Source organism: Lutra lutra, chromosome 1, assembly GCF_902655055.1.
Source record: "Lutra lutra chromosome 1, mLutLut1.2, whole genome shotgun sequence".
NCBI classification, from domain to species: domain Eukaryota; kingdom Metazoa; phylum Chordata; class Mammalia; order Carnivora; family Mustelidae; genus Lutra; species Lutra lutra.
Genome location: NC_062278.1, coordinates 213,277,818 through 213,303,418, shown reverse-complemented (window position 1 = coordinate 213,303,418; position 25,601 = coordinate 213,277,818). Strand labels below are relative to the sequence as shown.

At 43.3% G+C, this 25,601-nt stretch overlaps 1 protein-coding gene across 1 annotated transcript in view; it reads left to right on the top strand.

Moving 5' to 3' along the window:
* The window catches only part of LOC125083438 (adhesion G protein-coupled receptor E2-like), a 49,689-nt gene that overhangs the window by 9,929 nt on the left and 14,159 nt on the right, over positions 1-25,601 (top strand). The window contains exons 4-14 of the mRNA XM_047700019.1: positions 2,806-2,961; positions 6,523-6,669; positions 6,757-6,803; positions 6,928-7,005; positions 7,403-7,580; positions 11,613-11,720; positions 11,888-12,111; positions 12,317-12,496; positions 13,582-13,779; positions 14,059-14,294; positions 25,173-25,239. Coding sequence (XP_047555975.1) covers positions 2,806-2,961; positions 6,523-6,669; positions 6,757-6,803; positions 6,928-7,005; positions 7,403-7,580; positions 11,613-11,720; positions 11,888-12,111; positions 12,317-12,496; positions 13,582-13,779; positions 14,059-14,294; positions 25,173-25,239 — 1,619 coding nt within the window. The remainder of the gene's footprint in view (positions 1-2,805; positions 2,962-6,522; positions 6,670-6,756; positions 6,804-6,927; positions 7,006-7,402; positions 7,581-11,612; positions 11,721-11,887; positions 12,112-12,316; positions 12,497-13,581; positions 13,780-14,058; positions 14,295-25,172; positions 25,240-25,601) is intronic.

Here is a 25,601-nt window from a genome sequence, read left to right as displayed (position 1 = left end):
TCTATTTCATTCACTTCTGCTCTAATCTTTATTAATTTTCTTCTCCTGTTAGGTTTAGGCTTTACTTGATACTTTTTCTTCAGCTCTTTTAGGTGTAAGTTTAGGTTGTGTGTTTGAGCCTTTTCTTGTGTCTTGAGAAAGTCGTGTAGTGCTGTGTACTTCCCTCTTAAGACCACCTTTGCAGCATCCTAAAGTTCTTGAAGAGCTGTGTTTTCATTTTATTTGCTCCCATGTATTTTTAAAATTCTTCTTTAATTTCCTAGTTGAACCATTCATTTTTTAATAGGATGCTCTTTAAATCCATGTATTTGTGTTTCTTCCAAATTTCCTCTTGTGATTGAATTAAGTTTTAAAGCATTATGATCTGAAGATTGGCAGGGAATAATCCTAATTGTATTGGTTGGACATGATTCTTGACCCAGTGTGTGATCTATTCTGGAGAATGTTCCATATGCACCTGAGAAGAATGAGTATGCTGTTGACTAAGGATGGAATGCTCTGTAAATGTTTGTGAAGTCCATCTGGTCCAGTGTGTCATTCAAAGCTCTTGTTTTCTTGTTGATCTTCTTCTTAGGTAATCTGTCCATTGCTTTGAGTGGAGTGTTAAAGTCCCTTACTATTCTTGTATTATCAATGTATTTGTACAGCTTTTTATTTATTAGTTTATAAAATTGGCTACTCCCAAATTAGGGGGATTAAATATTTAAAATTGTTATATCTTCTTCTTGGATAGACCCTTTAATTATGATATAAAGTTCTTCTTCATATCTTATTACAGTCTTTGGTTTAAAATCTAGTCTTTATAATACAAAGTTTGCTACCATAGCTTTCCTTTGATGTCCATTATCATGATAAATGGTTTTCCACCTCCTCAACTTTCAATCTGGAAGAGTCTTTGGGTCTAAAATGAGCCTCTTGTAGACAGACTTATGGCTAGGTCTTGCTTTTTTATCCCATCTGATACCCTGTGTCTTTTGATTGGGGATTTTAGCCCATTTACATTCAGAGTAATTACTGAAAGATATGAATTTAGTGCCATTGTATTACCTGTAAAGTCCCTTTTTCTGTGTATCGTCTCTGTTCTTTTCTGGTCTTCGTTACTTTTGGGCTCTCTTTTCACTTAAAAGATCCCCTTTAATACTTCTTGCAGGACTGGTTTAGTGATCAAAAAAATTTTTTTTTCTAGGTTTCTGTTTGTCCTGGAAGCACTTTATCTCTCCTTCTATTCTGAATGACAGCCTTGCTGGATAAAGCCTTAGTGCATATTTTTCTCATTTAGCACCGTGAATAAATCATGTCAGTCTTTTCTGGCCTGCCAGTGCTCTGTGGATAGGTCTGCTGCCAGCCTTACGTTTCTACTCTTATAAGTTCAGGACCTTTTGACCAAAGTGCTTTCAGGAATTCCTCTTTATCTCTGAAATTTGCCAGCTTCAGTATTATATGTCAAGTTGTTGACCTATTTTTATTGATTTTGAATACTCCTGGACTTGAATGCTTGTTTCTTTCCCCAGAATAAGGAAGTTCTCAGCTGTAATTTGCTCAAATAACCTTCCGCTCCTCCATTTCTCTTCCTCTGGGACACCAGTTATTCTAACATTGTTTAGCTTTATTGCATCACTGATGTCTGGAATCCTCCCCTTGTGATCCAGTAGTTGTTTATCTCTCTCTTTTTTCAGTTTCTTTATTCTCCATAATTTTATCTCCTATAACATTCTCTCTTCTGCCTCATTTATTCTGCAGTCAGAGTATCCATCAATGATTGCATCTCATTAATAGCCCTTTTTACTTCAGCTTGATTAGATTTTAGTTCCTTTATTTCTCCAGAACCCTTTCTCTAATGTCTTCTGTGCTTTTTTCAAGCCCAGCTAGTGTCTTTATAATCATTATTTTAAATTGTAGTTCCTACATTTTTTAATATCTATATTCATTAAGTCCCTGGTAGTGACTACTGCCTTTGTTCTTTTTTTGTGGTGAGTTCTTCTGTCTTGTCATTCCTGCAAAAAGTGGTCTCTTTTTTATTTGTAGACTTGCAGCAATTCTTTCTTAAAATCTCTGGTTCATTTGCAGGTGTTCAGAATAATTTGATAGCTATGTGGCTGAATTCCAGGCAAAACGAGGGTCCCTTATTCCTCTGCCATGTTCCTCTTCTCCTTGGGAGGAAAGTAAATTTTATCATTAAAAGAAAGGTGTTGTGACTCCTGCCCAGCCCTTCTATGCCCAAGAGGTATCCCTAATGGATTCCCCTGCATTTGCATTTGTGTTTCATGGAGACTCGTGGCTGGGTGAGCATGGCAAGGAGCCCTGCTGATGGTGTGCCTAGAAACCAGCTCCTTCCTGGGAGCACATCTATCAGGTGGAGAATTTCTCTTTGTCATGTCTTTCCCTCACACATGCCTCATTCCCACTTGTGCCTCACTTCACTCCACCCCACTCCACAACCATGAAGGCTGATGTCCAGCCATTGCTACCATCTAAGAAGAGAGGAGGACAGATGGGAGTGAACATGAATGTGTTAGATATGTGTCTTCCCACATCCTGTCATGTTCTGGTGCTGAAATCCATATCCTGGGTCTGTGGTCTTAGAAGGGAGGTCCACATTTAGGGCAGAAAACTGATCTGGGGGAGACCATTTGCCTACCCTGACTCAGCATGATACTGTGAGTCCTTTCAGGCTCTAAAAGTCTTTCTGCCCCAATTGGAAGGTACAGGACCAAATAATCTGTCCTTGCATTTTGATGCATTCTTGTCTTGCCCTATGGAAACTCACAGTTTGTTGAGGTGACCCTTTGTCCTGTTGTGTTCCAGATATCAACGAGTGTGGATCACTGTCAGCTGTGTCCTGTGGAGAATTTGCAGATTGCCAGAACACAGAGGGGAGCTACTACTGCACATGCATTCCAGGATATGAGCTTGCTTCTGGGGCAAGAATGTTCAAGATTGAGAGTAAGAACACATGTCAAGGTGAGAATTGACTTGTATCTTCCATCTTCTCCTCCATGAGGTTTGGTGTCACTCAGCTCACTTTCTCCAGGCACCAGAGAATATCCTAGTATCCTATCCCTTTCCAAAACTCAAGGCTCAGAACCCTATCCAGAGGGTCACTTCTGTAATTCTGAAATGTCCTCCTTGTCTATCTGGGATCTTATTTTCATAAAACAAAAAGAGAGATGGCATCAAGATACTTCAGAAGCTGAGAACATGTGTGTTCTAACACAATATCTATCTTCTTCACCATCATCAATGACTGCCACGAAGAGTCCTGCCCCCATTGGAGCCCACATGGGTTTGGCCCCCACTAGGAGCCCTCTCGAAGCCATGGGCCCTGAGGGATCCAGGAACCCTGTCCAGAGACATGGGAAGAGGGAGATTTAAGGGTGGGTTCATCTTCCCCGGTTGGCCTTGCCAACAACCCCACCTGGAGAAGACACATCCTAGCACCTTGATTTGGGTTTTTGTCTGCTCTACCACCATGTACTTCCCCATGCAAGGCTCTGCCTGACTCTCCCCAGTAACTTTCATTCAACAGCCTGTGACAAATTGGATGACCAGGATCTGGGAGGCTGTTGTGTTGGTGGTGGGAAGAGTGATATGGACTATCCCCACACACCTGGAGACTCATATGAATGGAAGAGGGTCTCATATGGACTAAATGGCAAGACAGGACATAATTGGAGACCAGAGTCCCAAGTCTGATCCTCTTAAAAAGGGGTCAACCAGGGTCCCAGGTTGACTCAGACGACTTGGTGACAGAAGATGAAAGCTAAACTCCCTTGACAGGATCCACAGGTCTGTGTCCTTTCCTGGGACACAAGGCCAAGAACCTGCCACTCCTTGACATCAGCACATGCTCCCCATTCCAGTCACTCAGCTCTTGCCTACCTAAGGACTTGCTCAGATGTGTATTCTCAGCACTTCCTGCCAATCCAAGCATGCCTTCATAGGAATCAGAAAAGTCACCTTCATCACCCCAAAGCTGCTTGGCTGAACATCAGCCCTCCACTATCCTCTTCAGCTTGGTGCCTGCTGTCTGGGTGACCCAGGACTGGCTGGCATCATCTTCATCTCCCTTCCTCTATAGAAAGCTTTTTCCTTGAGGAGCCTGGCTCAGATGTGGGTCTTGGTGCATCTCCATGGAGCTGAAGTCTCAGACAGTGTGGTTGAGAGAGCGGTGTCCTGCTAGGGTCACCAGGTTCCAAGGACAACTCAGTTGTTGCCCTGGGAAATTGGGACAAAACCATCACTGAGAGCTAAGTCCTGCTTGGGGATCACAGCATTTCTCCTGCACTTGGTTCCCAGGAAGGCCCTCTCTGGACTTGTCCAAGTCCTCAGGCTGGAACACAGGTGGCCATGATGTCCTTGCCTTACCTGGGAGCTGCCCAGAGAGGCCAAGGGAGCCAGAGCTGGCAGATGGGGAGGACTTGGACCACTCCTGGCAACATCTGGAAACAACATCTGGGCTACCATGCTCACCCATCACTCATCTTCATGTGAATTAGAAAAGGCACCCACTCACTGAGGAGGAGAGAACAGAGGTTTCCAGATGCTTCTATCCCATGAAACAGCTGCAGGCACCCATCATCCTCTCCTTCCCCCTGCAGATGTGAATGAATGTCACCAGAAACCCTGAATCTGTAAACGCTGGGACATATGCACGAACACCCAGGGCAGCTACACCTGCGAGTGTCCACCCGCCCGGCTTGCAGCTCAACCCGGGCAACCCAAATCTGTGCACAGGTGGAGGCCCTAGCAGACACTGGAGGCTGGGCTGGAGCTGGGGAGGGGCCAAGGCGGATCCTGTAGCCCCAGGAGGAGGGAGAAACTCAGGTTCCTGAAACACTGGGGGTTTGCTCTGCCCAAGGAGTCACCTCCCAGGAAGGTCCCACCATAGAGCAGGGAGGCCACAGGGCTTTCTGGGCCTGGGGCTCCCTTTTGGGCCTCAGTCTCTATAAGCACCCCCACACTTGCCTCTTCTAATCTGTCCCATTCTAGCAGGAAGTGTCACTTCTAGCTCTGAGAAGGGGAACCTCAGTTGCCAGCTGAGGAGGAAATGACTAAGAGCCTTGACTGGGAAGTTTAGCTCTCATGACTCAATTTCCCCTTTGCCATAGTTTTTGCCTGAAAAGGAGGATACTGTCCCTCCTGAGTTCATCTTGAAGGAAGCTGTTATAAGGAGCTTTGGGAATGGAGAGGCAGCCTTATTTTCAGGACCAGTGTATGCTCAGTGCAAGCAGTGAGGAGATGGGGAACCACGGCTGGGCAGGGCAGGGCTGACCCTGTGGGATCTGTTCTCATAAGGACAGGGGTGCAGCTTGGGACAGCAGTGGTGCCATTACCCAACCCACTGAGTCAATACAAGGGTAGCTCAGTGTCACAGACTCCCTGGGTAGAGGCCCATTTTTGCCCCCTGACACCCAGTCCATCCTGCACCATATGTGAAGGGACTCAGCTTTGTCTGGAATGACACACATGGTTCTACCCTGTCCGCCTTGCAGGGATAATCTGAGATTATGGAGTTTTTACAGGAGAAGATGCTATCATAAAATTTATTTTGACTGGCTAAGTGGCTGGTACATGGTGTGTCTGTGTGTGTGTCTCCTTGGTGTGACGTACTAAAGAATCTTAGAAAAGGGGCAGGCAGGATGGATGCAGTGACTGGAGGGGACTCCGACCCTCTGGCTTTGTCCTCAAATGTGAATGAATGCACATCAGGGCAGAACCCATGCCACAACTCCACCCACTGCCTCAACAACATTGGGGGCTACAAGTGCCACTGCCGCCCTGCCTGGAAGCCCGTTCCTGGGTCCCCCGATGGCCCAAGCAACACTGTCTGTGAAGGTACAGAGCTCAGACGCCACATCCTGGAGACCCACACGCAGAACATCTGATCCCATATTCAGTGCACTCATAGTGGCATTAATTATTTTGAGGCTGGAAGTGGGGGGTTCTGGGAGAGGAGCTAGGGTACAGAGGAACAGGCTCCTTGGAGATCCCAGACAGCAGCTAATTATCACCTCGGGTCAAGGTATTTCTATATTGACAACCTGCACATCCGTACAGGGCTCATGTGCTACATGTCAGGCTCCTCACACTTACCCTGGATGGAAAACAATTTGCTCGATGGGAAACGATTTGCTCAATGGGAAATGACTTGTGGGGGGTAGGGGGTAGAGGGGAGGGGGTTCCAGGGAAGGACCTAGAGTGCCCAAGAGCAGGCTCCTTGGAGACCCCAGGCAGCAGCTAATTACCACCTGGGACAAAGGTATTTCTATATTCACAACCCGCACATCTGTACATCGCTTCTCAGCCATCCGGCCTGCCTCTGTTTCCCTGCACAGGGCTCTGTCCCAACCCTCCCTGGTGGGCTCCCATGTCAGGCTCCTCACACTCCCCGTGACCCCTGCATCACTAGGATGTGGGGTCAGCAGGTGATATCACCTCCAGCCAAGGGGGGGATACTAACACAGGGAAGAGGGGGCAGGACACAGGGGAAAGGCGTCCTGACTCCGAACTTTGTGTCCCCAGATGTGGACGAGTGCAGCTCCAAGCAGCCTATGTGCCACGAGTCCACCATCTGCATCAACACCGTAGGCTCGTACAAGTGCCGCTGCCGCCGGGGCTGGGAGCTCAAACCCGGATTCCAGAATAAGCAGCCCAACACCACCTGTGAAGGTACCTGGTCTGACCTGACCCCTGATCCCGCCCCCGACACACACAGACACTCTCACGCCTAATGAACTGCTGCTCTATCCCCTGCAGAGATGTCTTTCCCCACCTGGACCCCACCCCCTAGAATCAAGAGCCAGGTGAGTGGCCCCAGCAGGGACCAGGATGCAGGAATCCCTCCGCGCAGCCCACCTGATCCACCCATTCATCCCAAGCTCCCGACTCAAATGTGAGGCTCTCTGACTTGTGTCATCTCTATCCTAGCGGCTCTCCCGTTTCTTTGAAAGAGTCCAAGGTCTGGGGAGACACTTCAAGCCAGCCTTGGCTCAGGACACCATCCAGGTAAGGGCAGATCCCAGGAGAGGCAAGCTGGAGGCATCCCATAGAGACCTGGGAAGCTTTGGTCTGGGAGGAGGCAGCCCCAATATGATGGCTTCCTGTCTCAGGCCCCGTCTTTCCCAGGGTGGGTGGAGACCTGCAGGCATTCCTACTCACTGTTAGACACCCCCCCGCACCCAGAAATGACTTTTCTTCTTGCTGTTTCTGGACATTGGGCTAATGTCACTCTTGGCATTTGTGAACAGGGTTGACTTTTGTGTGGCTGGATTCCGGGGGCAAAGACCCAGGAAATGTGATATCCAGTACCACCTTCATCTACCAATGAGTCTCCAGGGTCTGTTGTCTGGCCAGAGTGGGAAGGGTCTTCATGCTCACTAGCTCTGTGTCCCCATCCCCCCAGGACCTCATACAGGAGGTGGATGAGCTGCTCCAGACCCCCGAGGACCTGGAGGCCCTGCCCCGCTCAGAGCAGCACTGTGTGGCCACAGACCTGCTCAGTGGCCTGGAGGATGTCCTGAGAAAGCTGAGTCAGGCTCTGCCCAGTGGGACATTGACCTTCAATGCATCTGCAGGCACAGGTAAGTACTGGGGTCTGCCCCAGGCTCTGCTCTGCCTGTTCCCGCCACCTTTGTCCCGCAGCCTCACTGGAATGTGTGACCATGCTTGTATCTCAGTGTTACACTCATAAGCCAATTAAGATGTTAAATGAATAAAACTGCTACTCATACACATTTTCATTGTAATATAAAGAATGGAAATTTAATATTATTTGATATTTAAGTATGATTTGTTTTATTGAGGTAAAAATTACATAACATAAAATTCACCATTTTAAACAAAATGTACAATTCAGTGGACTTAGTACACTCACAGAGTTGTACAACCATCACCTACATTTCTAAAATATTTTCGTCACCCCAAAAGTAAATAGTGTACCCACTAAGCAGTCCCTTCTCATCTCTCTCCCAGACCCTGACAGTCACCAGTCTGTTTTTTGTGTCTGTGGATTTCCCTATCCTGAACATTTCATAGTAATAGAATCACGCAATAGGTGATCTTATAGTCTGGTTTCTTTCACACAGCATCATGTTTTCAAGGGGAATCCCTGTTGTAGCCTGTGGCAGTAATTCTTTCCTTTTAAGGGTCGAATAATATTCCATTATTGTGGCTACAGCACCTTTTGTGTATCCATTCATCCACTGATGGACCTTTGGGTTGTTGCCAGCTTTTGACTATTTTGAATAGTTTCTATAATATTGGTGGACAAGTTTTTGTTTGAATAACCATTCTCAGCTCTTTGCATACCCACATAGGAATGGAATTTCTGAGTGATGAGGTGACTCTCTATTCAACTTTTTGAGGAATGACCAAACTCCTTTTCCAAAATGGTGGCACCATTTTACATCCCCACAAGTAACAGCAAGGGTTCCCGTATGCACAGTCTCAGCAACACTTTGTACTTACATTTTGTTTTTGTATAGCCATTTTAGTGTATCAGGTGATATCTCATTATGGTTTTGATTTGCATTTCTCAAATGACTAATGATATTTACCATCTTTTCATGTGATTGCTGAATATTTGTGTGTGTGTATGTGTGTGTGTATTTTTTTTTTTTTTTTGAGAGACATCTATTCAAGTCCTTTGCCTCTCTTTTTAATTCATTGTTTGGCTTTTGGTTGTTGAGCTGTAAGAGTTCTTTATATATTCTATAGTAGACTGTCTGAGACATGGGATTTGCTCATTTTTTCTCCCATTCCATAGACTGTCTCTCCACTTTCTCCATGGTCTTTTCACTCTTGTGAACAGATGCTTCTGTTTTGATGAAATCCCTTTCCTCTATTTTTTCTTTTGTTGGGTATGCATTTGGTACATTCTCTAAGAATCCATTGCCAAGTTCAAGCCCATGAAGATTACACCTGTGTTTCCTCCTAACTGTTGTAGTTTAGTTTATAAATGTAGGTCTTTTACCCATTTCGAGTTAGTTTTTGTGTGTTGTGTGAGGTGGGGTCCTTCTGTTCTAAGTGGAGATCAGATGTGCCAAGCACCATTTTCTTTCTTTTTTTTTAAATTTTTTAAAAAATTTTATAAACATATATTTTTATCCCCAGGGGTACAGGTCTGCGAATCGCCAGGTTTACACACTTCACAGCACTCACCATAGCACATACCCTCCCCAATATCCATAACCCACCCCCCCTCCCACCCCCCCCTCCCCCCATCAACCCTCAGTTTGTTTTGTGAGATTAAGAGTCACTTATGGTTTCTCTCCCTCCCAATCCCATCTTGTTTCATTTATTCTTCTCCTACCCCCTCAACCCCCCATGTTGCATCTCCTCTCCCTCATATTAGGGAGATCATATGATAGTTGTCTTTCTCCGATTGACTTATTTCGCTAAGCATGATACCCTCTAGTTCCATCCACGTCGTCGCAAATGGCAAGATTTCATTTCTTTTGATGGCTGCATAGTATTCCATTGTGTATATATACCACATCTTCTTTATCCATTCGTCTGTTGATGGACATCTAGGTTCTTTCCATAGTTTGGCTATTGTAGACATTGCTGCTATAAACATCCGGGTGCACGTGCCCCTTCGGATCACTACGTTTGTATCTTTAGGGTAAATACCCAGCGGTGCAATTGCTGGGTCATAGGGTAGTTCTATTTTCAACATTTTGAGGAACCTCCATGCTGTTTTCCAGACTGGTTGCACCAGCTTGCATTCCCACCAACAGTGTAGGAGGGTTCCCCTTTCTCCGCATCCTCGCCAGCATCTGTCATTTCCTTTTGTTAATTTTAGCCATTCTGACTGGTGTGAGGTGATATCTCATGGTGGTTTTGATTTGTATTTCCCTGATGCCGAGTGATATGGAGCACTTTTTCATGTGTCTGTTGGCCATCTGGATGTCTTCTTTGCAGAAATGTCTGTTCATGTCCTCTGCCCATTTCTTGATTGGATTCTTTGTTCTTTGGGTGTTGTTTTGCTAAATTCTTTATAGATTTTGGACACTAGTCCTTTATCTGATATGTCACTTGCAAATATCTTCTCCCATTCTGTCAGTTGTCTTTTGGTTTTGTTCACTGTTTCCTTTGCTGCAAGCACCATTTTCTAAAGAGACTTCTTTTGCTGCTGAAGGGTCTTGGCATGTCTTGTTGCAAATCAGTTGAGCACTCAGTTGATGTGTGGGTTTATTTCCAGACTTCCAATTTTATTTTACTTGTCTGTATGTCTATCCTTATACCAGACCCTACTGTTCTGGTTACTATAGGTTAGTACTCAGTTTTGAAATCAGGAGGTATAAATACTCCAATTTTGTTTTTCATTTTCAAGATTGTTTTGGGTATTTTTTGCCCCTTGCAATGCCTTGTGAACTTGAGGACTGATTTTTCCATTTCTAAAAAAAAAATGTTGTTGGAATATTGATATGGATTGCATTGAATATGTAGACCTCTTTTGAAAATATTGCTATCTTAACAATATTAAGCCTTTAAAATCATGAATATGGAATGTTTTTCCAGTTACATAGGGTCTTTCATTTATTCTTTTTTTTTGAAGGTTTTATTTATTTATTTATTTATTTGTCAGAGAGAGAGAGTGAGAGCTAGCGAGCACACAAGCAGGCAGAGTGGCAGGCAGAGGTGGAGAGAGAAGTAGGTTTCCTGCTGAGGAAGGAGCCCGATGTGGGGCTCAATCCCAGGACCCTGGGATCATGACCTGAGCTGAAGGCAATGGCTTAAGCCACAGAACCACCCAGGTGTCCCTCCTTCATTTATTCTAACATTTTTTTTTTTTGTAGTTTTCAATGTACAAGTCTTGAACCTCCTTGGGTAAATTTATTCCTAATACTTTCTTGAAGGTTATTTTTTTTACATCTGTGATCACAAGAAATATTGGTCTATAGTTTCCTCCTAAAAGCTTTATCTGGTTTTGTTATCAGGGTGATGGTGGCATCATAAGATTATTCACATAGTATTCTATCCTGTCCTACATTTGGAGGGGTTTACTAAGGATCTTATTAATTCTTACTTAAATAGTTGGCAGAATTCACCAGTAAAACCATCTGGTTTAGGCTTTTTATTTTGGGTTTTTAAAAAAAAAAGATTTTATTTATTTGTTGACAGAGGGAGAGAGAAACAGTGAGAGAGGGAACATAAGCCAGGGGAGTGAGAGAGGGAGAAGCAGGTTTCCTACTGAGCAGAGAGCCCGATGTGGGGCTTGATTGCAGGACCCTGGGATCATGACCTGAGCTGATGGCAGACGCTTAATGTCTGAGCCACCTGGTGTCCCTATTTTGGGGAATTTTTACCTGTTTATTATATTTCCCTCTGATAGTTAAACTTTATTAAAGTTCAACTTTTTGTTCTTCAGTTACTTTTGTAGCTTGTTTGTCTCCCGGAATTTGTCACTTTCATCTAGGTTATGCAGTTTGTTGGTGTATAGTTGCTCATAGTATTGTCTTATCCTTTGTAAATTTGGTGTGTGTGTGTGTGTGTGTGTGTGTTTGTTTGCACGTGCACGCACGCATGTGCCTACCACAACATATAGAAAGTAATGGTGTTATAGCAACTACTACAGGCAGAATTACTAACCTAACTCTTACCACTCACAGACCTGTCCCTGGAGGTGCAGGAGCAAGGACACAGAAATGTCACTTTGAGTTCAAATCAGGCGAAGATGTGGCTGAACTGGGATGTGGTACACAAATCTGGTGACTCAGGTAATGGCTGAGATGGGAGGAAGGTCACAAGATGCCCAAGGATGTAACAAACAGGGGACAGAAGATAAAAGGGAAGGGGGGATTTAGCAAGGCTACAAAGCATGCCTTTGAGGGGGAAGGGGCTCTGTTGGACACACCAAGATATTAACTTAGGCCTCATCTTGCAGGTCCTTCTGTGGCGGGCCTCGTCTCCACTCCGGGGATGGCCAAGTTGCTGGCAGAGGCCCTCCTGGTCCTGGAGTCTGAGAAACAGGCAGTTCTGCATGGGGCACACAAGCGTATTTTGCCAGGAGTCTCCTTGGTCCTGCTCTCAGATGTCATCTCTGCCTTTACGAACAATAAGTACACCCAGAACCTCAGCTCCCCCATCACCTTCATCTTCTCTCACCATGTGAATGCTGGTGTCATGGGACTTTGGGTGTGGAATGAGCCTGGGTCCTGGGCACAGCCTTGCTGCCTAGCTCAGCCTTGCAGTTCTGGGTGGGGGCTCCCCCATGAGTGCATCTTTCCCCAGGAAAGCCCTTTGCAAGCCAGCTTTGGATAAGCATTTCTGAGCACCAGAAATATGAGCTCCCACCTACAATCTCTTCCTACAGTCAGTGAGCCCTGGGCTAACACAAAAGGTGTTCTGCGTCTTCTGGGAGAACAGTCAAGGTGGCTGTGGTCATTGGTCCACTAGAGGCTGCAGGATGGTGACCACTACAGACACCAGTACCATCTGCCAGTGCACCCATCTCAGCAGCTTTGCCGTTCTCATGGACCACTATGATGCACAGGTGAGAGCCCGGAGAGGGGTTGCATTCCATGCCTATTGCTCTGTAACATATTTCCTCACGTGTAAGGGCTTTAAAAAAACATAAAGTTATATCTCATGGTTACTTTGGGGCAGCAGCCGGGCATGGTGTAGCTGAGTTGTGTGTTCTGGGTCTTACAATGCACCTTAGCTGCATTTTTCTCTGAGGCTCAGGTCCTACTGTGAGCTCCCTGGTTGCTGGCAGGATTCAGTTCCTTGCAGCCATAGGACTGGGGTTCCACTTTCTAGCTAGCTGTGAGCAGGGGACGCTGCTCAGCTACCAGGGGCTGCTGCTCAGCTACCAGGGGCTGCCTGTATTCCTTCTCTGGTAGCCCTCACACAGTGTCTCAGCATTTCTATTCAGAGGAGAGCAGGAGGAGATCTCTCATCAGAAACGCTCTCAAACTTTGAACCTTTTTCTCCAAGAAGAGCCCAGAGCTTTTGGGGGCTTACTGACTAGATCAGGCCCACCCAGGATAAACCCCTCTTTTAGAAAAGTTTACTGATATAGGACCTGAATTGCAACTGCAAAATCTCTTCACAACACACAAATTGGCTTTTATTTGAGAACCTGGAAGATGTGTGTACACCTTTTCTTTCTGCCGAATTAGAGCTCTACTTACCACAGGGGTCTTCGGGGCAGGAGTGCAAAGGGGTTATAGAACAGAAGGTATGGTGGTGGCAGACATCAGAGGGACAGGGAAACCAGTGAGTACAGGTAGATTAGCAACTATGTTTGCCTGCTCCCCTGGCCAGGTGAGCTGGTTACTTCCTCTGGATCACTGAAACAAAAATCTCATGCAGGTGACCTGTAAGTAAAACAAACCTTTGTGAACCTAGGATTCTCCTAGCCCTCAATTTTTGCAGGATCCTAATCAGGTCAGAATCCCATAGAATTCTAGCAATCCAAACCTGGAGGAATTTACCCAATAACATAACAAGTTTACCTGGGTCCTCACTCTTGATGTTGCTGTGCCAAAGTATTTTTTTAAAGAATGGAAGAGTCATTACTCAGAGCAGGAAAATGTGATGGTGATGTCCTCCTTGCTTCTCTTTGCTGGGTCCCAGGAGGAGCGTCCTGGGCTGGCTGTGATCACCCATGTGGGGCTGGGCATCTCTCTGCTGTGCCTCCTCCTGGCAGCCCTCACCTTCCTACTGTGCAAAGCCATCCAGAACACCAGCACCTTGATCCACCTGCAGCTCTCAATCTGCCTCTTTCTGGCCCACCTGCTCTTCCTCACGGCCATCGACCAGACCAAGATCAAGGTACTGACACTGTCACTGAGGAGGCCCTGCCCTGCCCCAGGGGTGCTCAGTTCATGGAGCTGTGCTGCAATGATACCTTACCTCAAATGGCTTTGGGGCTCAAGGAAGTTTTGAAGACTAAGTAGCCTATTTCACATTGACAAAACTAGAAAGGAAACCTTTTCTTAACAACTTCTTTATACACATTAGACTTCTCCCAAGTGGCAAGATATGGGAAGGGTCCTGGGGCCACCCTCCTCCCTGACAATCCCTCCTGGTGACACTCTTCTCCTCCCCCAGGTGTTGTGTGCCATCATTGCAGGTGCCCTACACTATCTCTACCTGGCCTCTTTCACCTGGATGCTGCTGGAGGGTCTGAATCTTTTCCTCACTGCACGTAACCTGACGGTGGTCAACTACTCCAGTGTGAGGAGGTTCATGAAGAAACTCATGTTCCCTGTGGGCTATGGAGTCCCAGCTATAATTGTGGCCATTTCTGCAGCATCCAGGCCTTACCTTTATGGAACTCCCATGCGGTAAATGGAAATTCCCTACATGATCATGGCCACCACTAGAACCAGAGTAGCATTTTTTAAAAATTATGCCTGAACATAATAAGAGAAGGCACATGAAGTAATAATCCTTAGGACATTTTTCTCGTAGAAAATTATAATAATTAAGTAGCATGTCCTTTAAAGCTCTGTCCTTTGAATAACAAAACCGAAGCCAAAGAAGTGCTTAGGACACCATTTAGAAAAATTGAATCTACTTCTTTGTCCAAATTCTTTAGGATGTTCCAATGTTTTTATTTGGAAAAGGAGAAGTGATTTAAATAATGAAGTAATAGATTGTATTATAGTTAAGATTTATATGGTGCTTAATTTTTTTTTGAAAAATTTTTTTGTTATATATTTTTTAATTTTTATTAATTTTATTTTTTATAAACATATAATATATTTTTATCCCCAGGGGTACAGGTCTGTGAATCACCAGGTTTACACACTTCACAGCACTCACCACAGCACATACCCTCCCCAGTGTCCATAATCCCACCCCCCTCCCAACCCCCCTCCCCGCATCAACCCTCAGTTTGTTCTGTGAGATTAAGAGTCACTTATGGTTTGTCTCCCTCCCAATTCCATCTTGTTTCATTTACTCTTCTCCTACCCCCTCGACCCCCCATGTTGCATCTCCTCTCCCTCATATCAGGGAGATCATATGATAGTTGTCTTTCTCCGATTGACTTATTTCGCTAAGCATGATACCCTCTAGTTCCATCCACGTCGTCACAAATGGCAAGAGTTCATTTCTTTTGATGGCTGCATAGTATTCCATTGTGTATATATACCACATCTTCTTTATCCATTCGTCTGTTGATGGACATCTAGATTCTTTCCTATATGGTGCTTAATTTATGGCATGCATTTTTATAACCATTTTTGTATGTGTTCTCTCTCTCAATGCTCACACTAATACTATGAAGAAAGTACAGTCATTTGATCCATTTTACAGATGAATAAACTGAGCCACAGATAGTTTAATTAGATACCCCAGGGTGCATGGCTAGTAAGTAACAGAGCTTATACTCTATTATCTTCACATTTTTTTTTAAAGATTTTTTATTTATTTATCAGAGAGAGAGGGAGAGAGAGCAAGCACAGGCAGACAGAATGGCAGGCAGAGGCAGAGGGAGAAGCAGGCTCCCCGCCGAGCAAGGAGCCCGATGTGGGACTCGATCCCAGGACGCTGGGATCATGACCTGAGCCGAAGGCAGCTGCTTAACCAACTGAGCCACCCAGGCGTCCCTATCTTCACATTTAATACTCAGTTTCACGTTTATTAAAAAATTTAATTTTATTTTTTCAGTGTTCTAAGATTCATTGTTTATGTACCATACCCAGTGCTCCATGCAATACGTGCCCTCCTTAATACCCACCACCAGGCTCACCTAACCCCCCAACCCCTCCCCTCCAAAACCCTCAGTTTGTTTCTCAGAGATTTTTTTTTACATTTTTATTGAAATATATTTCACATACTGTAAAATTGACCCTTTAAAACTATACAGGCTAGTGTTTTTTTAGAACAATCACAGAACCATTGTGACAAATTAACCTTTGTGACAATCACCACAAATGTTAATTCTGGAACACTTTCAACTCCTGCACACACTCCCTCCTCATCCTGCTACCCACCTCCACCCCTGCCCCGGCTATCACTGATCTACCCGCTGTCTCTAGGGATCTGCCTGTTCTGGATGTTTGACGTAGATGAAATCGTACATGTGGTCTCCTGTGACTGTGTTCTTTCCCTTTGTAAGGTGCTTTCAGGGCTCACCCACGTTGTTGTTGCAAGTATTGTGTCAGTTCCTCTTGGTGGTGGTATTGTTTCTCAGGTAATTTTCCATTATAATGATACTGCATTTTGTGTATGTGTCATTTAATAGGCTCTTAGATTGTTTCCAGGTTTTGCCATAATGAATGAGGCTGCCATAAATATACATGTGTAAGTTTTTGTGTGAATGTATATTTTCATTTGTTTTGGGTATATATCCACTTGTGGGATTGCTGGATCACATGGCACATCTATGTTTAGCATTTAGACAAACTGCCACGCGTTTTCGCAAGTATCTGCCCCGCTGTTGGCATCAAACAGGCAGTCTTTACATGCGGGCTCTAATTTCTAAACATCATCAACACTTACTTTTCTACATTTTGAATGTTAGCCCTCCACATGAGTTCGAAGTGATATCGCATTGTGGTTTAGAGCTGCAATTTCCTACTAACTAGTGGTACCGAGTGGCACTTCCTGTTCTTATTGACCAATCTGCCTATCTTCTTTGGAGAAATGCCTTTTCAAGTCTCTTGACCATTTTTAAATTGGATTGTCTTTTTATGGTTGAGGTTTTGAGTTCTTAATATATCCTGGATGCTAGTGCCTCCTTGATATGTGATTTGCAAATATTTTCTATCAACCTGTGTCTTTTCAGTTTCTCGAAAATGCCTTTTAAAGCAGGAAAGTTTTTAATTTTGATGAAGTTCACTTTTTTTCTTTCGCTTATGCTTAGGATGTCACATCTAAAACCATGTACAACCTAATCTTCCTATATTCGTTTTCTCCTAAAATTATATGTTCGTATCTTATAAGCTCACTGACACAGTTTTGTAAGTATTGCTCTGTGCAGTGATCATTTAAAACAGAAAAACAAAAGAGTTACAAACAAAAATCATAATTCCTACATAGTTCTTTTACTGGTGCTCTCTATTTCTTTGTTTGGATTCAAGTAACAATCTAGTGTTCTTTCCTTTTTTTTTTTTTAAAGATATTTATTTATTTATTTGACAGACAAAGATCACAAGTAGGCAGAGAGGCAGGCAGAGAGAGAGAGGAGGAAGCAGGCTTCCTGCTGAGCACAGAGCCCGATGCAGAGCTCCATCCCAGGACCTTGAGATCATGACCTGAGCCAAAGGCAGAGGCTTTAACCCACTGAGCCACCCAGGCACCCCTCTAGTGTCCTTTCCTATCAGCCTGAAGGACTTATTCAGTATTTCTTGTCGGACAGATCAGCAAGGAAGAATTATTTTTGTTTTTCTTGAAATGCCTTAATTCATTTTTTCAAGGAGAATTTAGCTGGACATGGATGTCTTGGTTGACAATCATTTTTCTTTTTGACAATTTGAAGATATTATTCCACAGCTGTCTGACCTCCATAATCTCAGACAAGAAGGTTTTGCTCATCTTATTGAGGATCTCTCTCTCTTCGCTGTCTTTTTTTTTTTTTTTTTTTTTTTTTTTTTTTTTTTTGAGAATGAGAGGGAGAGAGGGAATGGAAGGACAGAGGGACAGAGAGAATCTTATGCAGGGTCTATGCCCAGGAAGGAGCCTGATGTGAAACTTGATCTTATGATCCTAAAATCATGATCTGAGCCAAAATCAAGAGTTGGATGCTTAACTGAATAAACCACCCAGGAACCACTTACTGAGGATGTCTCTCTATTTTTTTTTTTTAATTTTTAAATTTTTTTAAAACTACATTTTTTTTTCAAGATTTTTAAAAAAATTTATTTGACACAGAGAGAGAGATCACAAACAGGCAGAGAGGCAGGCAGAGAGAGAGGGAGAAGCAGGTTCCCTGCTGAGCAGGGAGCCTGATGTGGGGCTGGATCCCAGGACCCTGGGATCATGACCTGAGCTGAAGGCAGAGGATTAACCCACTGAGCCACCAGGTGCCCCAATCTCTCTCTCTTTAATAAAGATTTTATTTATTTAATTGACAGAACAAGTGAGAGGGAACAAGCAGGGGGAGCCACAGAGGGAGAGGGAGAAGGAGACTCCCTGCTGAGCAGGGAGCCTAATGCGGCACTCAATCCCAGGACCCTGGGATCATGACCTGAGATGAAGCAGCCCCTTAACTGAATGAGCCACCCAGGCATCCTGAGGGTCTCTTGTATGTGAAAAATCAATTTTCTCTTGCCACTAAAGATTTTGTTTTTGTCTTTGTTAGTAGGTCTATGATGTGTTTTGGTGTGGGTCTCTTCGGGTTTCTTTTTTTTTATTTTAAAAAAGATTTTATTTATTTGTTTATTTATATTTATTATGTTCAGTTAGCCACTGTGTAGCACATAATTAGCTTTTGATGTAGTGTTCCATGATTCATTAGTTACATATAAAAACTAGTGCTCATCAAAGTTCAGGGTCAGATGGCTTCCCAGGGGAATTCTACCAAACATTTAAAGAAGAAATTTTACCCATTCTACTGAAGCTGTTCTTTGAGTTTATTCTACTTGTAGTTCATTGGGCTTCTTGGATATGTAGATTGATATTTTTATTCACATTTGGAAAGTTCTAACTTCACTCTTCAAGCATTTTTCTGGCCTTTAGCTTCGTCTTTTTCTGGGACTCCATTACGTGTGTGCTGTTGCACTTGGTCCTGTGTCGTAAGTCTCTGTGGTTCTGTTCATTTTTCTTCATTCTATTTTCTTTCTGTTCCTCAGACAGTATAATTTCTAATGACCTATATTCAAATTTATTAATTTTTTTCTTTTACCAGCTCCAATCTATTGTTGACCCCTTCTGATGAATTTTTCATTTCAGTTACTGTATTTCTCATCTAGAGAATTAGTATTTGGTTCCATACATGATATCTATTGTTTCATCCATAGTCTTTATTTGGTGAGATGTTGTTGTCATATTTTCCTTTAGTTTTTAATTGTTTCTTTGTTTTCTTTTCTTTAGAGAGAGGAAGAGAGCAAGTGTGCAAGCGTGAGTGGGTGAGGGACAGAGGGAGAGACAGAGAATCCCAAGCAGGCTCCAAACTCAGTGTGGAGCCTGCTGCAGGTCTCTATCCCATGATTCCAAGATCATGACCTGGGGCCAAATCTAGAGGCAGTTGGTTGACTGAATGGTCACCCAGGCATTCTTTCCTTTAGTTTTTTAGACATGGTTTAGTGTTTTTAATATATTTAGAATAACAGATTTAAAGACTTTATCTACAAAGTTTGAAATTTGTGCCTCTTCAGAATCATTTTCTTTTGACTGATTTTTTTTCTGTCAGTTGCACGTTTTCCTGTTTCTTTGTATAGACCATACATTTTTGTTAAACTCAATATTTATCCTTTCTGATGGAGGCATAATATTCCATTGTATATATGGACCATTATTTTCTTTATTATATCAATTTATAATTTATTTATATATATATTTATTATATATATTTATTTATATTTATTAATTTATTTATATCATAGACCGGACTGGAGCAGATTATTTTGAGTGAAATAAGTCAAGCAGAGAGAGTCAATTATCACAGGTTTCACTTACTTGTGGAGCATAAGGAATAACACGGAGGACACTGGGAGAAGGAGAGGAGAAGGGAGTTGGGGGAAATCAGAGGGGGAGATGAACCATGAGAGACTGTGGACTCTGGGAAACAAACTGAGGGTTTTGAAGGGGAGGCGGGTGAGGGATGTGTGAGCCTGGTGGTGGGTATTGAGGAGGGCACGTATTTACATGGGGTGCTGGGTGTGGTGCATAAACAATGCATCTTGGAACACTGAAAAAAAAATAAAACCTCAATGTTTTAGATAATATATTGTAACACCTCTGTTATCAGATTCCTCCACCTTCCCAAAGACATTGTTGTTTCTGGTTTGTTGATGTTTTGTTTGTTTGTTTAGTGACTTTCCTGGACTAATTCTGTAGATTTGTCATTCCTTGCAGTGTGTGACTTCTGAATTCTCTGCTAGCTTTATTAAAGTTCTTATTTTTATTTTAAATTCTGGGTTCCTAGGGTGATGGTCACATCTGGGTCAGTAGAGTTTAATGGCCACCTATTTTTTCTTCAGAACATTTAGTTAATGCTTTGCATTCTTTTACAAAGGTATCTGTGTGATAAAGCATACCTTCAAACTTAAGATAGTTTACATAACAGCCTTAGCTTTCACTTTCTGATTGCACAAAGCCCCAAGGTCAGTCAGAAGTGAGAGACTAGTGCTTTCTTTTTTACCCATGCCTTTTTAAAAAAAAAAAAAAACATTATTTATTTATTTATTAGATAGAATATTTGGAATTCTTCTTCTTTTTAAATTAACATATAATGTATTATTTGCTTCAGGGCTACAGGTCTGTGAATCATCAGTCTTACACTGTTCACAGCACTCACCATGGCACATACCCTCCCCAGTGTCCATAACCCAACCACCCTATCCCTTCCCCAATATTTTAAATTTAAATTTAATTTAATTAACATATAGTGTATTATTAGTTTCAGAGGTATAATTTAGCAATTCATCAATTGTTTGTAACACTCAGTGTCATTACATCAAACACCCTCCTTAATGCCCATCACCCACTTACCCACCCATCCCCCCACACACCTTCCTTCCAGCAACCCTCAGTTAAGAGTCTCTTATGGTTTGTCTCCCCTTATGATTTTGTGTTATTTTATTTTTTCCCTTCCCCAGTGTTCATCTGTTTTGTTTCTTAAATTCCACATATGAGTGAAATCATGAGGTATCTGTCTTTCTTTGACTGACTTAATTCACTTAGCATAATACTCTCTATTTGCATCCATGTCATTGTAAATGGCAATATTCCATTCCTTTTGATGGCTGATTGATATTCTATCGTATGTATAGGCCACATCTTCTTTATCCATTCATCTGCCGATGGACATCTGGGCTCTTTCCATATTTTGGCTGTTGTGGATGTCGCTGCTATAAGCATTGAGGTGCATCCCCATGACTTTTTTGAGTGAGGCATATCCTTGTGCATCCTTAGACTTAGAGGAATGTTTCAGAGGTTTTAAAAATTTGTTATGGTCCTTTGGTTCTCCAGTATTTCCTTTTAAATTTCTGGACAAATTCTTGTTGATCCCACTTAAAATCATAGGCCTAGATAGCTGATGATGTGAGAGTAGTTTGCTATTGTATTGGTAATGCCCTAGAGTAGGCTTCCATCTCCCTCACAAGTTCTCAGTCAAATCAAATAGCCACCACATTTAGAAAGTAAAAAGTGAGGGGACTATGAGTTAGAAAAAAGTATTGGGTTGTGTTCTAGGAGAGATAATGAAGCTTTTAATGGAGCTCCAAAAAATAGATCTCTCCATTGTCTTCGGTATTCTCTCCTTTTGGCTGCTGCACTACTGGGCTCCAAGTTAAACCTTCCCAGATTCCCTTCTCCCCAGTCTTACTGAGGTTTAGTAAGTTCTCTTGGATAGACTATATTCAATTCGTTCTGTGGTTTTGGGTAATTGCCAGAGTTTTGAAATAGGTGGTTTTCATTGTTCTGTGTGTATTTTTGTTGTTTTAAAAGGAGAGCAAGTTCCCCAAGGTCCTTACTCCTCCATCAGGAAGTCAATTCCCAGGACCTTCACTCCTAAGCACAACATGCTACTAAAGCTTACGTTCACCTACATCAGCTGAGCTTTTCAGGTGTCTTTCATGGGTACTTCAGTTCTTTCTTGCCTACATTCTTCTTCTTCTTCTTCTTTTTTAAAGATTTTATTTATTTATTAGAGAGAGAGAAAGAGAGAGAGAAATAGCAAGAGAGGGCATGAGCAGGTGGAAGGGGCAGAAGGAGATAGAGAAGCAGGCTCTCTGATGAGTAGTCGGTCCAATGCTGGGCTCCATCCCAGGACCCTGAGATCATGACCTGAATCAAAGGCAGATGCTTAACTGACTGAACCTTTGAGGCTCCCCTTGCTAATTTTCTTTTTAGTCTATACTTCAGTATAGACTTTGGTTGTCCTGAAATGGACTTGCACACTCTCTAGTGTTCTGAAAGGCTCTGCTCATTCTCTACTTTATCCTAATGTAGGATCAAAAGTGAATTTTGTCACAGTGTATCCATAAAACCTTCAGCAACAGTCCTAATCTCTCTATGCATTAGTTACCGATCTGTGATCATAAGAGAACATCTAATTTATGCTGTTGTTAAAATTAAATTGAATAATTTAACAACCAGAGACAAATAACTCAGTTTAGAAATGTGCAAAATAGAGAAGTCAGTTGGGGGAAATCAGAGGGGGAAATGAACCATGAGAGACTGTGGACTCTGAGAAACAAACTGAGGGTTTTGGAGGGGAGGGGGTGGGGGGATGGGTGAGCCTGGTGCTGGGTATTAAGGAGGGCACCTATTGCATGGAGCACTGGGTGTGATGCATAAACAATAAATATTGGAACACTGAAAAAGATAAAATAAAATTTAGATTAAAAAAAGAGGGGGGGGAGGCAAGATGGCAGAGAAGTAGGAGGCGCTGTTTCAACCAGTCCCCTAAAGTGAGTGGATTAGCTACCAAAGAACTCTGATCACCCATGAAATAAGCCTGAGATTAGAATTATACACTTCTGGATCTCTATGGGGGCAGAAGACACCAGTGGACAGGTAAGGCAGAGTGGGAACATCGGACTGATATCAGAAGATAAACGAAAGGGAGAGGGAGCCACTAGAATCGACCCATTGGAAAGTAATACACCCCAATAGGAGAGTGCCCTGTGATTGGGGACCAGCATTAACTTGGAGTCTGGTTGAAAGCACTCAAAAAGAGCAAAAGATCTTAAGGGGAAATTGGTGGAATCCGGCGGTTAGGGACAGGGGCTTAAGCCCATGGACCCAGGATGGCCACTGCTGGTGCTGAGGCAGGGAGAGTGCAGTGAAGAAGTCAGGCATTGGTCCCTGAGCTGCAGGCTCATGTGAGAGTGTCTGGGTGGTAGCGCGTGTGGGAGAGTCTGGTGTGGACACCAGCCAGCGCTCTCTAGAACCACAGCCTTTTGCACTCTGCACATGCACTGCGTGAACAGGGTCTGAGTTGCGCTCCACACCCTCCCCTGAGAGAGGTTCATGCAGGCACTAGCCAGTGCTCTCTAGGACTGGCAAGAGTCTGAACACTCCCATCCAGGGCCAGCAGAAAGTCTCAGTGTGCTCTCTCTGGTTGGGACCTCTCTGGCTGTCTGGACTTGCCCAGACAGCAGCGGCACAGGTAGCCACTGGAAACCAGCTCCCTGGACTAGTACTTCTCGTGGTTTTGGTAACACTGGGGTAGAAGCAGGAGCTCCTGCGACCCCTGACACTGTGACTGGGGAAGTGCTCTGCTGGCAGCAGAGGGGGAGTTTATGTGCTCTGGAGCACCCAGAGGGGAACAGACTGAGGCTTCTCTCTGAGACGGAGGTCTGGGTGCAGTTTGCTTTCCTCTAAACCTCCAAAGAACTGCCAAAAGCTGCCAAAAGGAGAAAAAAAAATGGACAAAATAAGGGCGGTTGTCTGGCTCAGTTGTTGGAGCATGTGATCTTGGGTTGTGAGATTGAGCCTATGGGGAGTAGCAATTAAAGAAATAAAAAACTGGAAAAATGGACAAAACATTTTAATAGACACATTTCTAAAGAAGATGTGTAATTGACCAATTAGCACATGAAAAGATGTTCAACAACCTCATTCATTAGGAAAACGCAAGTCAAAAACCACAATTAAGATATTAATGTATACCCGTTAGTGGAAATGGTTAAGACAGACAAAGTGCTTGCAAGGATGTGGAAAATTTGGGGGACACTCACACATTGCTGGTTGGAATGTAAAGGTGCAACCACTTGGGAACATGGTTTGACAGTTTCTCACAGGTTTAATATACAGCTACCGCATGCTAGGCATATACCCAAGACAAATGAAAACATGTTCCCACAAAAACTTGTACATGAATGCTCATAACAGCATTATTCAAAATTGGAAACAACTGGAATGTCCATCAACTGAAGAATGGATGAACAAAATGTGACATATCCATCCAGCAGAATATGATTAAGCTATGAAAAATAGTAAGGAATATTACTCATCCATAAAAACATGTTGCACTGTGAATAAACTTTGTGAGCTTGATACTAACTGAAAGAATCCAGTCATGAAAGACCACATACTGCACCTACCACACTTGCAAAATGTTCAGAACAGGCAAATCCATCAAGTGAGACAGCAGAGTAATGGTGCTCTGGGTGGGATGGGGAGTGGAGTGTGTGGAGGTGAGAAAATGTGACTGCTGATGTGAATGAAGTTTCTCTTTGAGGAGTTGAAAATGTCCTAAAGTTAGATGTTGGTGCTGGTTGCACAACTCTGTGAATATTCTAGTGATCACTGAGCTGTATAGTATAAATGGGTGAACTTTATGGTCTGTAAAATATACCTCAATAAAACCATGAAAACTTTCAATACTTAGGTGGTAGGTTTGGCAGTCGATGGAAACCAATTCAAATGAACAGTGCAAGAAAGGCTCCTTAAAGCATGTTAGGTTCAGGGGGCGCCCGGGTGGCTCAGTGGGTTAAGCCTCTGCCTTCGGCTCAGGTCATGGTCTCAGGGTCCTGGGATCGAGCCCCACATCATGCTCTCTGCTCAGCAGAGAGCCTGCTTCCCTTCCTCTCTCTCTCTGCCTGCCTCTCTGCCTACTTGTGATCTCTGTCAAATAACTAAATAAAATCTTAAAAAAAAAAGCATGTTAGGTTCATAGGACTCTCAAAATCTGCTAACACATTTGTGGTCTTCTTTGCTTCAACACTGCTTACTCAGTAACATCATTCAATGTCAGTATCTTAGATGAAAATATAGTTTCCTTAGGAAATCTTCCTTAATGATCCTAATCCCTCAGACTCCAAACTAAGCATGACATCCAATGATACATTCTCACAGTCTCATACTTTTGTTTTATTGTTACAGTATGTCTAATTGTGTGTCTCATGCTCCATGTGAGATTTGTGGGTTTTATGACCATGTTTACTTTCTTTACCACTGTATCTTCAGAGTCAATGGCAGAACCTGTCATGAAAGAGTCACTCAATATTTGTTAATGAATGAATGAATGAATGAATGAATTTATATAGTAGTTCTATATTCCTAAGGACTAATGCATTTTTTTTTTTACTCTCTCTCTTGCTCAGCTGCTGGCTCCACACAGGAAAGAGATTTATATGGAGCTTCCTTGGACCAGTTTGTGCCATCTTCTCTGTGAGTGATGACATCACAGCATCCTTAATGCTTAACCAGGGGTCATTAGAAAAGCAGAACGGGACTGGAAGAGATTATGCTGAGTGAAATAAGTCAAGCAGAGAGAGTCAATTATCATATGGTTTCACTTATTTGTGGAGCATAACAAATAGCATGGAGGACAAGGGGAGATGGAGAGAAGGGAGTTGAGGGAAATTGGAAGGGGAAGTGAACCATAAGAGACTATGGACTCTGAAAAACAATCTGAGCATTTTGAAGGGGCCAGGGGGGTGGGAGGTTGGGGGAACCAGGTGGTGGGTATTAGAGAGGGCATGGATTGCATGGAGCACTGGGTGTGGTGCAAAAACAATAAATACTGTTAC